The following is a 14,381-nucleotide window of genomic DNA, read 5'->3' as shown; positions in this document are numbered from 1 at the left end:
ATGTCAAGTCTACAGAGCAGAGGCTTCTTTTCCGCCCTGCTTTTGTCGATGTGGTGGGACTGCTGACGGCATGCTAATTGATAACTGGCTCCCCTAGTTAGGCAGCGGGAATCCTGCTGTCAATCAGGATTACGTCGGCAGTCCCGCCCTGTCAACAGAGCAGAGCGGAAAAGCCCCCGATATGTCGATGTGACGTTAGCAGAGGCAGCTGAATTAGTGACAGGAGTTGTCTGTGTCAAGGAGGTAGCAACTACCTGCCTGTGAGTACTTAGGCACATCTTTTTTTTCCTTTTACAAAGTCCTGGATATCCCCTTTATGACGTGTGTCGTAATAGTACGACACACGTCATAACCCCGTTTAGTGCGGGCTCCGCATTCCAAGCCGCATTAAATTGCAGAAAACATTGGGAGGCAAGATCGCTCTGTGCTAGGTTTTTGGGGAATTCTCCCACCCATTCCACCTCCCAGCAATCATAACGTTGCGCTCAGAGCTCATTCAGACGTTAGGTATGACTTCTATCCGTGAAAAACTATTATAGTCTTTGCACTATTTACATTTATTCTTGCGGACCAAATGGTCGGCAAAGTCATGGAGACAGATCCGATTCTTGGATCAATGTAAGTCTAGGAGTCCGTGAAAACAATTGGCCATGCCACCCATCTGCTGTCATTTTTTCACAGACTGTATGACAGGAGAAGCTTGAGAAACCTACTTTTTTTTTTTTTTTCATCCAAGAAAAAAAATTATGGTAAAAACTGACACTGCTGAAACTCGGGACTGTTTTCTGCCTACGAGAAAAATCACCAACATTGGAGCGAGGCCTTATGGAGAACTTTCAGACTGTTTTCCTTTGAAAGGCCGATTCTTTACATAGGAATTAGCCACAATTCCTGGTACAGCCGGACGTACGGAGAAGCTGCGGCTCTATCAATGACGTGCCGTACCAGGATATGACTTGGGCAGCCAATTTCAGCAGTCATGTAGCATGCATGTTAATATCCCATCTAAGACCAGGAAATAGGCTGCAACAGTCACGTGCCACCACGGTACGATCATCGCTCTAGGAAACTGGAATTTCGAAATATTCATCCTCAGGAGCGCTCTTTTAGTTGCAGCAAGAAATATGGTTCTGCAGCTTCTGTAAAACACTGTTACTCCTCTCCGGTCTCAGTAAGGGCTCATGCAGTCAACTGTTTTTTGCATATGAGTGCTTTAACAATTGTACTGATAATAGTGAATGGGGTTGTTGACATGCCCGTAATTTGGTCAGCGCAATATCACAAAGACGTGTCCGATATTGATCGAGTGTTGCATCAATATCGGCAATGGGTCCATTAAAAAAAAAAAAAATTGGACAGCATTCAGATGGCTTTTGAGTGCAGTCCGATTTTCATGTATTGTTGGATAGGAGAATTTGGAGAAACTTTTTTTCAAGTACAAGAAAAACTGATGAACGCGGAGCAAACTGGTGAAATGTGATCAGTTTCTTGTACATGTAAAAAAAAAAACAGATGTCAAAATGAGACCCAACTCATCCTACGACCTATCTTGGGGGCTGCTCGACACTGCCAAGGTGTCTGCTGCTCTCTAGGGGAAACAAAGAATACCACAGAGATATGCATAGAGCCTAAGGAAAAATGCAGCTGAATCAGATTATGACATAGCTGCGAGACTTACCGTAGGATTCTCTAACGCCAATGACTAGTTGGGAGTCGAATGCTTCCCCTAATCTCTCGGCATGGACCAGCTTCATGGCGCTATCCTGAAGACGATTTTTAATATTTGAAAATATAGATTCATTCCAGGTATCCAGCATTAGCTGCAGAGGAAGACAATGCACAAGCAGATCAGAAGGCTACAGAAAAGCGGGTTCAGGCAAAAGTTAAATGCTCGGTCACCCGAGACCCTCTCAATCCATCACAGAAAATACGTAGCAAGGCCTACCTTTCTGACAATACTGTCTTCCACATTGGATTTTTTGTTGCTTCCTTGTTTACCCATTAATGTAATTTCTAATTGACAGAAGGGCTTGGGCAAGATGTCGCACTGGGTGAAGAACTTGCGCCATTCTACAATGTAAGCTTTAAGCAAAGCGGTGTCATCCTGATGACTTAATACTCTCTTCAAAAGACAAAAAAGGAAAAATTTATATTATATTATTCACAAAATCAGATCTTATACAATAGCCATTTTCATAAACTTCAGGACGTCGCCAAGTAAGTACGCACTTGTATGTTTAATGTCGGGTCACTGTCTCTGATGCAAGCTCAGATGCGCTGAGCCCGCCCCATTCCTGGCCGATGATGGCTGTGTCATTCCGCCATCATCTGCCTTTAGCAGTTGCGTAGAACCCATAAATGCTGCCCTATTAAATGCCTCTGTCATTCTCGGATGACCCAGGACAGGGGGGGATCTGCTAGACCCCTGTGCCTGCCATGACGGTACTCCTGTGAACGCCAGCTTCTGACAGATTGTGATACGCGCTACACACAGCAATACTGTAGTGCTGCTATATTGAGTGCAAGCTGTGAAATGATTGCAGGTTCAAGTCCCCTAAGGGGACTAGTAGTAAAAAGTGGGGGGAAAAAAGGTTTTAAAAAATGTAACAAAAATTCAAATCACCCCTCTTTCTCCATTTAAAGTAAAGATATTAAAATGTGATATCGCTGCGTCCGTAAAGTCAACTCTATAAAAATATAAAAATTAACTAACCTGATTAGTAAACAGACAAAAAAAACCGCACAGTTACTCAAAAACAAATGCAATACGAAGCAATCAAAATGTTGTATGCACCCCAAAATAGCATTAATAAAAAGAACAGGTCAGGTTGCCCTGCAAAAAAAAAAAAAAAAATCCCTTACACCGCTTTATGAACTGCAAAATGAAAAGATTACGGGTCTTGAAAAATGGCGATGTAAGCAAAATTTATTTTACGAATTTAAAAAAAAAAAAAAAAAAAAAAAAAAAAAACACCCCAAAACACGCTGTATGTTTGGTATGGAAGTGAATCGCATTGACCTGGAGAATCATAATTTCAGGTAAGTTTTACTGCACAATGAACAAGCCTCCCCCTCAAAAAAAAGGCAGAATTGCATTTTTTTTTTCTTCGCAATTTTCATTTGAAATTTTTTTTTCACCATTTTCCGGTAAATTATATGGCAATATCAAAAATGTAAATTTAAAAGTACAACTGGTGTTGCAAAAAAACAAGCCCTCAATTGGCTACGTGGGTCGAAATATAAAAAAGTTACGGCTCTTGAAAATAGGAAAGGAAAAAACAAAAGTGCAAAAACGAAAAATCGTCTGGTCCTGAATGGGTTAATAGGCAATTTTCTGATGTCAGGTTCCCTTTAAACTGCATTCCTGCCACGTGTGCCTTCATTTCATAACTATTAGTTTAAGGTCGGCTGACAAGGTGAGGTTTTAATACTAAAGACAGAATAGGATCGTCCGGATTGAGTACACATTGTCGCGGTGGGATTGCTTTTACCCTTTTTTAATCAAAATAGTGTTAAAAGGGGTTTTCCTACGACCTAATCATAATCAATACATCCTGGAATAATAATAAGTTCCATAATTGGATGTGATTAAATAAAATGTTCCTGTGCTGAGATAATCTTATAAATGTGCCCCTGCTGTGTACTGTGTAATGGCTGTGTCTGACCGTACAGGAACATGGTCTGATCATACCACAGCTCCTGGGCAGCGGAGGAAGCAAAAGAGTATACAGACAGGACAGCGTAAGTATCCTGTGTTATTTACATGTACTATTACTATTTACTTACTATAGGGTATATGCTTAATTTGTTTTGTTTTTTCTTGGGTTTTAAACTATATTCTATATGGCAGTAATGCAGTTTAAAGGGAACCTGTCACCAGATAAAAGGTCTTTTTTATTTTATTATTTGGAGAGCTGCTCGCACATTTATGTACAGTATTCCAAAATGCTGTAACCGAGGGCTGAAAGATGGTGACTGTAGGATATATATGGGAAAAACTTGGTGACAGGTTTCCTTTAAATTTCACATTCAATGTCTGCATTTATCATAGCGCTTACAGAGGATGCCGTGTTGTTTGGTTTGTATATATATTTTTATTTTGACAAGAATTTTGCCTAATAGAGATGATGCTCCAAAAGGGGAAAAAAAAAAAAAGCACTGATTCCATAGGACCAACCAGTGTCGAGATCGCAGAGCTATATGGTTGTAGGCTAAAACCCTGTCATTGAAGACCACAGACACCGTGTAGGGAAAGAGACCCTGATTCCAGCAACGTGAGTTTCTAGGCTGCTTGCTGTATTTTTTTTTTTGTATACAAATCTGTTATTTCTGCTGAAGATCTACCAGATCTCAGAATGCTGAGATCTGTATAACCTGGCCAACACCACAGATTGGACACTGTACGCAGAAAGCTGCCAATCAGTGATGGGGGCGGGGTTATACAGAGCTCATGAATATGGAGGACTACCTGGCAATAGGTTTACTAGTCATATAGTGATGACTTCCTGCTGGTAAAACTTTGGTTTTATAAAAACTACAGCAAGTGACACCTCACTGGAATCAGGGTCTCTGTCTCTACATTATGCTGCTCTCAGATTATAATGCAAAAACTTGGTGACAGAGTCCCTTTTACAAAAATTCTAAAGAAAAAAAACAACACAAAACAGTACTTACAAGCAGAGATAGAGCTAATCTGCAGATACATGTTGTTTTTAAGCCTGTGATGGTGAGAAACTGAAAGTTTAGCAGCAAGGAAAATATAACTCTGTTTTCTCCTTGCAGTAGAATATCCAGTTAGACATCCGCATATGTTTAATATGGTATTTACCTGCAGATCAGCACTATGGCTGCATATGAATAACTATTTTTATGACCAGTTCTAAACTCATCATGATCCGCAGTCCTATAACCGAATTTAAAAATGACAATAAATGAGAAATTATTAATGCACTTACTGCTTGAGCTTGCTTGATAAAATCTAGAATATCTTCCTTTAAAGCCTGATGAATTTTTGCAGGACCTTTATCATCCCATAGGCATACTGCATGCACATCGCTGTAACACAAAAAAGGAAAAATGCTCTAAAAAATACTAAAAGAGTTGTCTCTGACTTACAGTAGTGTGCAAAAGTTTTAGGCAGGTGTTAAAAAAAATCCTGCAAAGTAAGAATGCTTTAAAAAATAGAATAATTTATTTTTTATCAGTTAACAAAATAAAAATGAATGAACAAAAGAGAAATCCAACACATCAATATTTGGTGTGGCCGCCCTTTGTGTTCAAAGCAACATCAGTTCTTCTAGGTACTGGTCACTTAAGGCCCCGTCACACTTAGCGACGCTACAGCGATCCCGACAACGATACGACCTGTCAGGGATCGTTGCTGTGTCGCTATGTGGTCGCTGGTGAGCTGTCAACAGGCAGGCTCACCAGCGATCAGGGGAGCAGCGACATCGTGGAAAGAATCTTTCCACGATGTCCTGCTCCTGGTTACCAGCCTGCTAAAGCAGGATCAGGCTCGTAACCATGGTAAACAGCGGGTTACTAAGTGCGCGCGTGCCCCTAGTAACCCGATATTTACTATGGATACCACTCTGCTACGGTGCGCGGGAGGTTACCGTTCACCTTAGCAGAGTCGTATCCATGATAAACATCGGGTTACTAGGGGCATACGCGCACTTAGTAACCCGATGTTTATCATGGTTACCAGCCTGATCGCTGCTCCCGCTGATCACACACAGCGATGTGTGCTGGCCAGCGGGAGGCCAACGACCAAAAAATGGTCCAGGACACTTTGCAGCGATCAGCGACCTCACAGCAGGGGCCTGATCGCTGCAACGTGTCACACATAGCGACATCGCTGGTGAGGTCGCTGTTGCGTCACCAAAACCGTGACACAGCAGCGATCTCGCTATGTGAGACGGGGGCTTTACACACAATTAGAAGGAACTCAGCAGGGAGGTTGTTCCAAACACCTTGGAGAACTAATCACAGATCTTCTGTGGATGTCTCTTGTGCAAATCCTTCCGTCTCTTCCTGTAATCCAACACAGACTCAAATGATGTTGAGATCAGGGCTCAGTGGGGGCCGGATCATCACCTTCAGGTCTTGATGTTTAGAACAACCTCCTTACAGAGTTTCTTAATAATCTTCACTCTTTCCAACAAAATCAGACATCCGGAAGAAGTGATTGGAGAAGCCAAAGCCCTCACTTCCTCCCGATCTTAGTTAAGTCCAAAGGACGAGAGAGTTAAGTGGCCGGTGATTGGCTGCAGGGCTTGCACTACATAAGAATGTTTTAAGAAACATTTTACTATGCAACATGTTTTCCACACTTGCCTATAAAAAGTTTGCACAGTGCTATGTATTGAGGACCTATCCTTATAACAAAGCACGAATATCAAATCGACGGAGATCCGACAGTGAGCACTTCCACTGATCATGTAGCTCCAGCTGCAGCCAGATGCGCAGTGTACAGAGCTGGAACAGCACAGCTAGGTACACAGTGTAATGGCTGTTCTCAGGTTCGGCATCTCAACCCCTTTTGTATTAATAATAATCTTTTTATTTATATAGCGCTTTACAATTCAGACAACTTACAGACATTATTATCACTGTCCCCATTGGTGCTCACAATCTAAATTCCCTATCAGTATGTCTTTGGAGTGTGGGAGGAAACCGGAGAATCCGGAGGAAACCCACGCAAACACGGGGAAAACATACAAACTCCTTGCAGATGTTGTCCTGGGTGGGATTTGAACCCAGGACCCCGGCGCTGCAATGCTGCAGTGCTAACCACTGAGCCACCGTGCCGTCCTATTAAGGATCCAGCTCTGCGTTTTGCTACGGTTTCATATGGAAATCACGATGCAGATGTGAATGCCCAGGCTTATAATTGCAGATGTCAATCACAGCCAGCCGACCTCTCACAGGCACAGTATAGAAGTGTATAGGGAGCTGCTCCTCATCAGAGACACGCTCGTCCATCAAGGAGCGGCGACAGGTTAATAAGTACAAAAAGTGTCACTATGTTCGCTTAAGTCCGTGCACTGAACTTTGAGACAAGATCAAAACAGATCTAACCAAACTTCCACACAAAATGGCATAGATATAAACACACTTGTCATGTATAAAAAGTCAGTATATATTTCCTCTGTTTGCTCTTATATAGTTTCTTTTTACTGTAGAAAAGTTTCAATCTGAAAATAACAATTTATTTATTGTTTGCATTTCTGGAAGTGTTTCGCCACGAAACACTAAGTGTCCAATATGGAGGAATACTTACGAGAATAGATCAAACCACTGCTGCTTTGTGACGGACTCCTGGCGTAAAAGCTTCAGAACTATAGGCCTCATAAAATCCCATTTGTCCTCAAACTGAAGGGAACCTTTATTCTGAAAAAGAAAGGAATACAATATAATGTATGCAAATCAATTCCCCCATATTTCCTAGTACTAAACCTAGTTCCAAACAACATGAAAGACCTGGGCGCACCTAAGCTAACAGCCTCATAGGCATACAATGGAGACCCAGTGGTCGGACTGGGTATCTCGATCAGAGCACGCTCAGTGTTTCAGAAAAGTGAAACTAGGGTGATATCTTACGTCTTTAAAGTCCGGTCCAAACCGATTGGTCTGCAGTTACTCTGTGTGGCTGCAGACTTATGAATCTGCCCTAGCGCATGCACTGCGGGGATTTGCCGGTTTCAGACCCAGGACTGGAGGAAATGTATGCGTTATACACACCCCCGGCCAGTGGGCGCAGCCTCGCTCTCCATACACTTGCATTGAGTGAGGTCGCGTCCCATCTAGTGACATTTGGTAAAATCTCACTTTGCCAATGTACCGTAATACACTGCAAATTTCTACCTGCAAATCTGTATGGAAACTCCACAGCGTATCCACCATCAGTTCACATGCCCTAATAATCCATGACATGACCGGGACATTTTTTTATTGACTGGAAGCAAATGGTGGATCATATTGAATGACAGCAAGACTAGATTAAAAAATAAATGTGACGAACTTTTACTTGATAATTGTTAACAATGAAAACTCGTAACTATATAACACAAATACAAAAAAAAAAAATTAGATTACCAGAAAAAAATAATACGGTGTCAAATCTGCATGAATATGAAATGTCTGAAATAGAAACCAGACAGCAAAGCAAACAGCTGAGCAATGCGCTCCTCTATAAATAAGTCCACAGGCGCTCGCACGGGGCGTGATCCAGCTAACACTTCGTCTGATCTTTGGGGATAGACGCACAAGTGCTTTCACATTAATTTTTAAGCCTCATTCGGACGTCTATAATTTCTCTTGTACGCAGAAAAAGAAATATTAGAGTTTTGAATCGGTGTCAGTTTTTACCATCAGTGTGTGATCGGTGATTTTCTTGCAAGAAAAAAAATAAAATAAATGACAAAGCTTCTTCTCATTGCAAAGTTGCACACAGACATTTTCAGTGATTGACAGCAGCACTGAATGGGTTAAAGGGACTCAGCACAGAACGACTGTTCAAACCAAGTACAGGCGATCAGTGCTTTATTCATTTGTATACACCTTCCACCTGCTTTACCCCCCCATCTATCAATATGAAGCCAGAAATTTCTTTGAAATAATTGTACCTTTGACAGGGCTGTGCAGTCGGTAAGCCAAACCTCAGACTTCTCAATTTCCCTGACTTCCGACTGCAACCCCACAGCCCTGCCTCACTACTGAGCGTGTACATAAAGTGCAGCACAGATTCATCTCAACTAAAAGCCGAAATCCTTTGATCAGGAACAGAACAGACATTTATAGGACATTTCACAGCTTAATTCTTATGAAAACATTTAGAGCACATCCTGCATTACACTACTGTACCCAATTTGTTATATATTTTAGGAGTAGGAACATTTTATACTGACTCCAACTCCACAGCCCTGGTTCCAATTCAAGGTCTCTCTCTAACTCTCCAGGAAGGGTCATCCCTTTGCTCTTTGACAAATCTTCTGATAATTTTTTCCACTCCTCTGTCTGAAATCTTGCAGGGAGTACCTGGTTGTGTCATGTTTATGGTGAAATTATGTTCTTTTCACTTCCAGATTATGGCTCCAACATTGCTCACTGGAACCTTCAATAATTTAGAAATTAATCTGTAGCCCATGGCATTAATATGTTTTGCAGCAATAAGCAATAAGGCTGCAAAAGTCTTGAGACAACTCACTGGTTTTAACTATAATGAGAGGTTTCCTATGCGTCACCTTGGTAATGAGACACTTTTTCAAAGGACATCAGTTGAACCAGCTAATATTAGTTTTCACTAAGTGGGAGGATTGCTTTTTAATTACTGATAGATTTCAGCTGATATCATGACTTTCCATAGTTTTTTGAATCTCTCTTTCTTCCTGTGTTAAATAACTTTTCCCTGTGTCATTTTTCATTACACAATTTAATTTCTGAATAAGCCCCTGACTATTATATTTATTAAAAAAAAAATAAAAAAAAAATACAATACACAACAACTTAAAAGGGGTTAAAAGTAAATGATTGTTATACGGCTGTACACACCATGTAACTCTCTCCCATGATATGCACTTATTTTGAAAATAAAGGAAGATTTTTATGCAGTGTGGTGAGTGCTGTAACTTCTCTCTTATTATTATAATTTGTCTATTTTTACTTATTGAGCACCACCGCTGCTTTTTCCTCCTAGCCCCTGCAGATCTCATTTTCCCACCAATGCTAGTGTTTGATGCCTAGCGCTTACTACAATTTTTTGCATTCAATGAGAATCTGCCTCCAGAGCTCATCTTAAATTAAAGAAGGCAGTACCAGTGTGAGACATGTAGATCAGGAGAGTAGACTGTCAGTCATTACATGTCTCACACAGGTACTGCCCACTTTTATTTAGAATAAGCTCTGGACGCAGATTCTCAGGAAGATCTAGGTTTCAAATCATGTCAGTCTCTCTAGCGGGTATGCTTACGTTTTATGTTCAGATTTTTTCCCATAAACTTGCATTAGGTGGTAAAATCCGCAGGTAAAAAACGTGCATGCGTTTTTAGTGCGTTTCAGCAGGATGTAATCCGCTCATGACTATAGCAACAAAGTTTTGTCAAAGCTAAAAAGCAGAAGTATCAACATCAAAGCTGCCTTATTTAGAACATGACATACCAAAAAGAATCAAAAAAGTAGCTAGGTGCATAAAATCTGCAACATCAAAAACTCATCATGGGATTGCAGTTTAAGGCCACGTTCCCACGATGAGTACTTGGTTTGGTGAATTTTTGATATTGCATTTCTACACCTATTAGGTAAATTAGGTTACTTGCATTCTTTAAAATGTGCTTTTATAATGTTTTTTTTCCTCTTATTGGTATGCCATGTTTTAAATAAAATTGGTTTGTTTTTGATATTTCGCTTAGTCAAAACTTTATTGGAAGTAATGTGTGGATTTCATGCATTTTTAGGGTATGTGCCCATGATGAGGAGACGCTGCAGAACATCCGCACCACTTCTGCCCTCATTATGCAAATGAGTGGCGCAATTTATTTATTTTTTTTTACATTGGACTTTCCTCATTGATGCAAGTCTATGGGGAAAGTCCACTAGTGCATAAGCAAGAGAAATTGACATGCTGCAGATCTGAAAGACGCGCTACATGTTGCTGTCCGCAGGTGTACAGAGACGCATAGTGGGCATGGGATTTCTAGAAATCCCATCCACTATGCTGTAACATCTGGCCGCTGCGGGTTTGACACCGCATAGACACGCAGCAGTTCCTGATTGTGGGCACATTTTCACATTTAATGTGCACATAAAACGCAGCGTATTGGGATCATGGGGGGGGGGGGGGGTGGTGACATCAATTTAGTGTCACGGGTGTGTCAGAGGTGACAGTCGCCCTGCAGTGGTTTGCTGGAGATCTCAACGTTTGGCAATGCAGACAGCTGCCTAGATAGGATGCTGTATTTAGGACCCAGAGACTACCTCCCTTTAGTCTGGGTGTGTATATATACCCGGTGTGTCTAGGTGGGCGTCGCCAGTTATACTCATTTCTACTTGGAACTTGGCTGAAGCAGCATCACGTCCTCTCTGGAGTCTTGAGGCCATGTGCCCTGCTGGAGTTCTTCTAAAGCAAAGTTATTATTCCCCTGCGTTGTCTTCCCCTTTTGTCTTTAGAGTGCTAAGGAAGGTTGACTAGTGCTCACCTCATTCCACCCCCAGATATAGCCTTACGCCAGGGATAGTAGGGCGAGGCACGTGATCGGCGACAGCTGCGGAGGCTGTATAGGGACGTTAGGGGGAGACAGGGTGACGCTAGTACAGATTAGGAGGTCACCTCTTCCCCCTCTGTGCTGCACTCACACCTGGCGTGGCTCTCTGTGTTGCACTCACACCTGGTGTGACATTTATTCAACGGGGCGCTTTAGCACTATAATCAATGGGGGACAGACCACTCAAGCTGTGCTCCGCTTTTTATAAATACAAATATCTAAATTGAGAGAACCAAGGGCGAGAGCTTTCCCAACAAAGCTGACGCCACTCCTGAGGATATGCTCCAAATCCATGAGAGGAACAGCAGAAACAGTAATATTAGATGAAGCTACAGATCGTACAACTGGACTATTGCCATAAAACATCTTGTGCTCGCTGAGAAATGGAATTTAAACCCCCTTGAGTTCTGCATGTTCTGGGACCAGGTTTCGATCATTTGTGTCCACCAGCTGTTTTTCTTACTGAGCTGAAGACAAAGAGTTCAAAGTTGTCAACCAGATCAGCTCTATGTACAAGCAACCAACACGGGACATACTGGCAAGTCCTATGTCAGGAAAAGGTTAATGCAGAACGTAGGTGTAACAGACAATTAATGGTGATATTGCTGTCTTCTAAAGTGATGACATACTGCTGAAGGTCCAGCCTCTGCAAGATAAAACTTAAAGGGATTTTCAGATGCGTTTTCTGAAACTGGAAAGCTCCTTTAACATGGGACGTGGTGCTGTGGCCCCTTTATCTCACAGCATTAATGGGGATTTAATACAAGGAAGCCCCCCTGGGTTATAAAGAGATCTAGTGACATAAAATGGGAATACCTCTTTAATGCCAAGCATAAGGACTTATCCTACTGAGATTTATGATAAAACTGAGCAAAGCCATCACCCAGATTTTGTTAGTCCAACAGAAGACAGGACGGACCTTTGCAAAACCTGCCTGATAACATTTTAAAGCCAGTGTAATGGCAGCCATATTGGTAATCATCCAATAGAGACATAAATATGACGAACTAAAATCATAAACAAAGAAAACAAGGAAAAACTCCACAAAAATCTGCACGTTCTGCCCAGGAACTTCCTCCAGAATCACATCTACGTCACCTAAAAAGCAGCAATGATATTAGGTACCCGAGTGACAAGGTCACGCGACTGCACTGTCCAGTGATTATGGAGGAACATTATGCAGGCATTGACGGCATAACTACCTTAGAATTATTTTTGGTAAAAGTGAAGTCATGCTGCCCAAATCACGCCCAGCAATAATCACACACCGGCTGGATTATTGCCTTTGAGCAAGTTCTACTAGGAGGGGAGATCAGACTTCGAAAAGCTGACTGAGGACTATGAAAAGCAAATGACCAGTCCATGCAGGACCCTGGTAGTGTATCGCACATAGGGAACCATCAGTCAGTTTAGGGAAGCAGGGCAGGGCGACTGAAGGACCTGCCTCGGACTAGTCATCTGAGATCCGTATGGTCCATGACCGCAGCAATTCACAGTGAAAAAAATTCATGTAAATACTTTTATGCCCAATAAATACAGAAGCCTTCAAGAACTAATAGCCATGTTGGGTAAGCAGAAAAATCATTTGCAGCTTTCAGAGCTGATTAAAGGAGCCTCTGTGCTCTGAAAGCTGCACATATAATTTTTCTGGTAAGTCAATAAAGGTATCGCTCCTAGAATGCTTTTGTCTTTTATAAGCATAAAAGTATTTACCACGATTTTTCTGGTTAACACAATACAGGGTGTCCTTAAAAGTCTGGACGCACAGAAACTCTCATCTATAATTTAAATGAATTTACTATTATAGAATTTTGCAAACCGCCTCAACCTTTTCATCGCAAATGATAGAAATTAGACTGAAGACGTCATTTAATATTCCAATTTAAATAAAATGTTTAAAAGTTTCATTTCTTAAAAATAACGTATTTTTGCCTATTTGTCCAGACTTTAGGGACATCCTGTTTAAGTTGTTACTCTGCATCACAGCGAAACGTACCCAACTGTAATAACGCACACAGTGTCTGAGGTTCGGGCAGCATGAATCCACTATCGGGTTTAGAGATGGATAAATCAATTCACAAGATTCCGGTCCATCGTACAGGTCAGGAATCTCCTTACTAATGATGAGTGAGTGTGCTCATTTAACCCTTTACTCGAGCATGCTCGGGTGCTTTTCGAGTAGCCTCGGAATGCTCGTATATTATGTTCCGAGTCCCTGAGTCTGAATGATTTATGGCTGTTAGACAGCCTCAACACATACAGGGATTGCCTGTTTGTTAGGGAATCCTCACGTGTTAAAGCTGCCTATCAGCTATAAATCATGCAGACGCAGGGACTCGAACATAATACATGAGCACGCCGAGGCTACTCGAAAAGCACCCGAACATGCTCGGCTAAAGGGTTAAATGAGCACGCTCGCTCATCACTACTCCTTACCTCCTGGAACACAGGCACAACATCACGCAAGTCTGGCTAATGAAATGAAGAGCTGGGAGGTAACGAGTCACAGGGCTCCTGTCCACCGGTCACAGATTACTGTCCTCGCTGACGGACCACAGTCCTACACATCGATTCTCCAGTCTCTTCTATTTAAAGTGTTTTTTTCCCCCCAATACACTATAATAAAAAGATGGTGGAAAGCGATTGGTAAGACTCAGGATCATTGGCCACAACAGTGATCTGTGCCCGTAGGATGGGAACCCCGATTACTGCCTCAGACCTGACGGCGCCCAGAACTCTGCTATGATTAGCCGGCCTGGTGTGACATCACACCGCAATCGCGGAGTAATGACGCCATCGTAACGGGCAGTTTACTCAAAAGAAGACGTGGAGATCGGGGAGGTGGAGGCTTTTCTCGCGGTTCCTGTCCTACAGCCACAGATTTGGGTCCTGAGAAATGATTTGCACCAGCGCCAGTTACCCTCCAGTGTTGTGGGGGGGGGGGGGGGGGGGGGGTGACAGCCAGCAAATAAACACCTCCAGAGTAATCTGCTTGCAGGACCCCAGCAGATCAACCCTTGCCAGTCCGGAGCGGCCCTGTGAGCTGGACCTGTCAGGCCCCGATGTGTCTCATTTACCAAACACTTGGACTCCTCAAGATACAATGAGTCCACAGCACCT

General features: G+C 42.2%; 1 protein-coding gene and 1 long non-coding RNA gene across 2 annotated transcripts in view; one reads left to right on the top strand and one right to left on the bottom strand.

Annotated features, from left to right (window-relative positions):
- CUL5 (cullin 5) overlaps positions 1 to 14,381 on the bottom strand; it is a 55,319-nt gene that overhangs the window by 40,205 nt on the left and 733 nt on the right. The window contains exons 2-5 of the mRNA XM_073662202.1: positions 7,283 to 7,392; positions 4,956 to 5,055; positions 1,946 to 2,122; positions 1,679 to 1,820 (exon numbers count right to left, since the gene is read on the bottom strand). Coding sequence (XP_073518303.1) covers positions 1,679 to 1,820; positions 1,946 to 2,122; positions 4,956 to 5,055; positions 7,283 to 7,392 — 529 coding nt within the window. The remainder of the gene's footprint in view (positions 1 to 1,678; positions 1,821 to 1,945; positions 2,123 to 4,955; positions 5,056 to 7,282; positions 7,393 to 14,381) is intronic.
- Positions 3,397 to 14,381, top strand: part of LOC141194159 (uncharacterized) — a 35,294-nt gene continuing 24,309 nt past the window's right edge. Inside the window, exon 1 of the long non-coding RNA XR_012266961.1 lies at positions 3,397 to 3,741. This is a non-coding gene — a long non-coding RNA (uncharacterized lncRNA). The remainder of the gene's footprint in view (positions 3,742 to 14,381) is intronic.

The sequence above is a fragment of the Phyllobates terribilis genome, unplaced genomic scaffold, assembly GCF_046119375.1.
Source record: "Phyllobates terribilis strain yellow unplaced genomic scaffold, ASM4611937v1 Scaffold_2__4_contigs__length_985480577, whole genome shotgun sequence".
Lineage (NCBI taxonomy): Eukaryota > Metazoa > Chordata > Amphibia > Anura > Dendrobatidae > Phyllobates > Phyllobates terribilis.
This window is presented reverse-complemented; position numbering and strand designations above follow the sequence as displayed.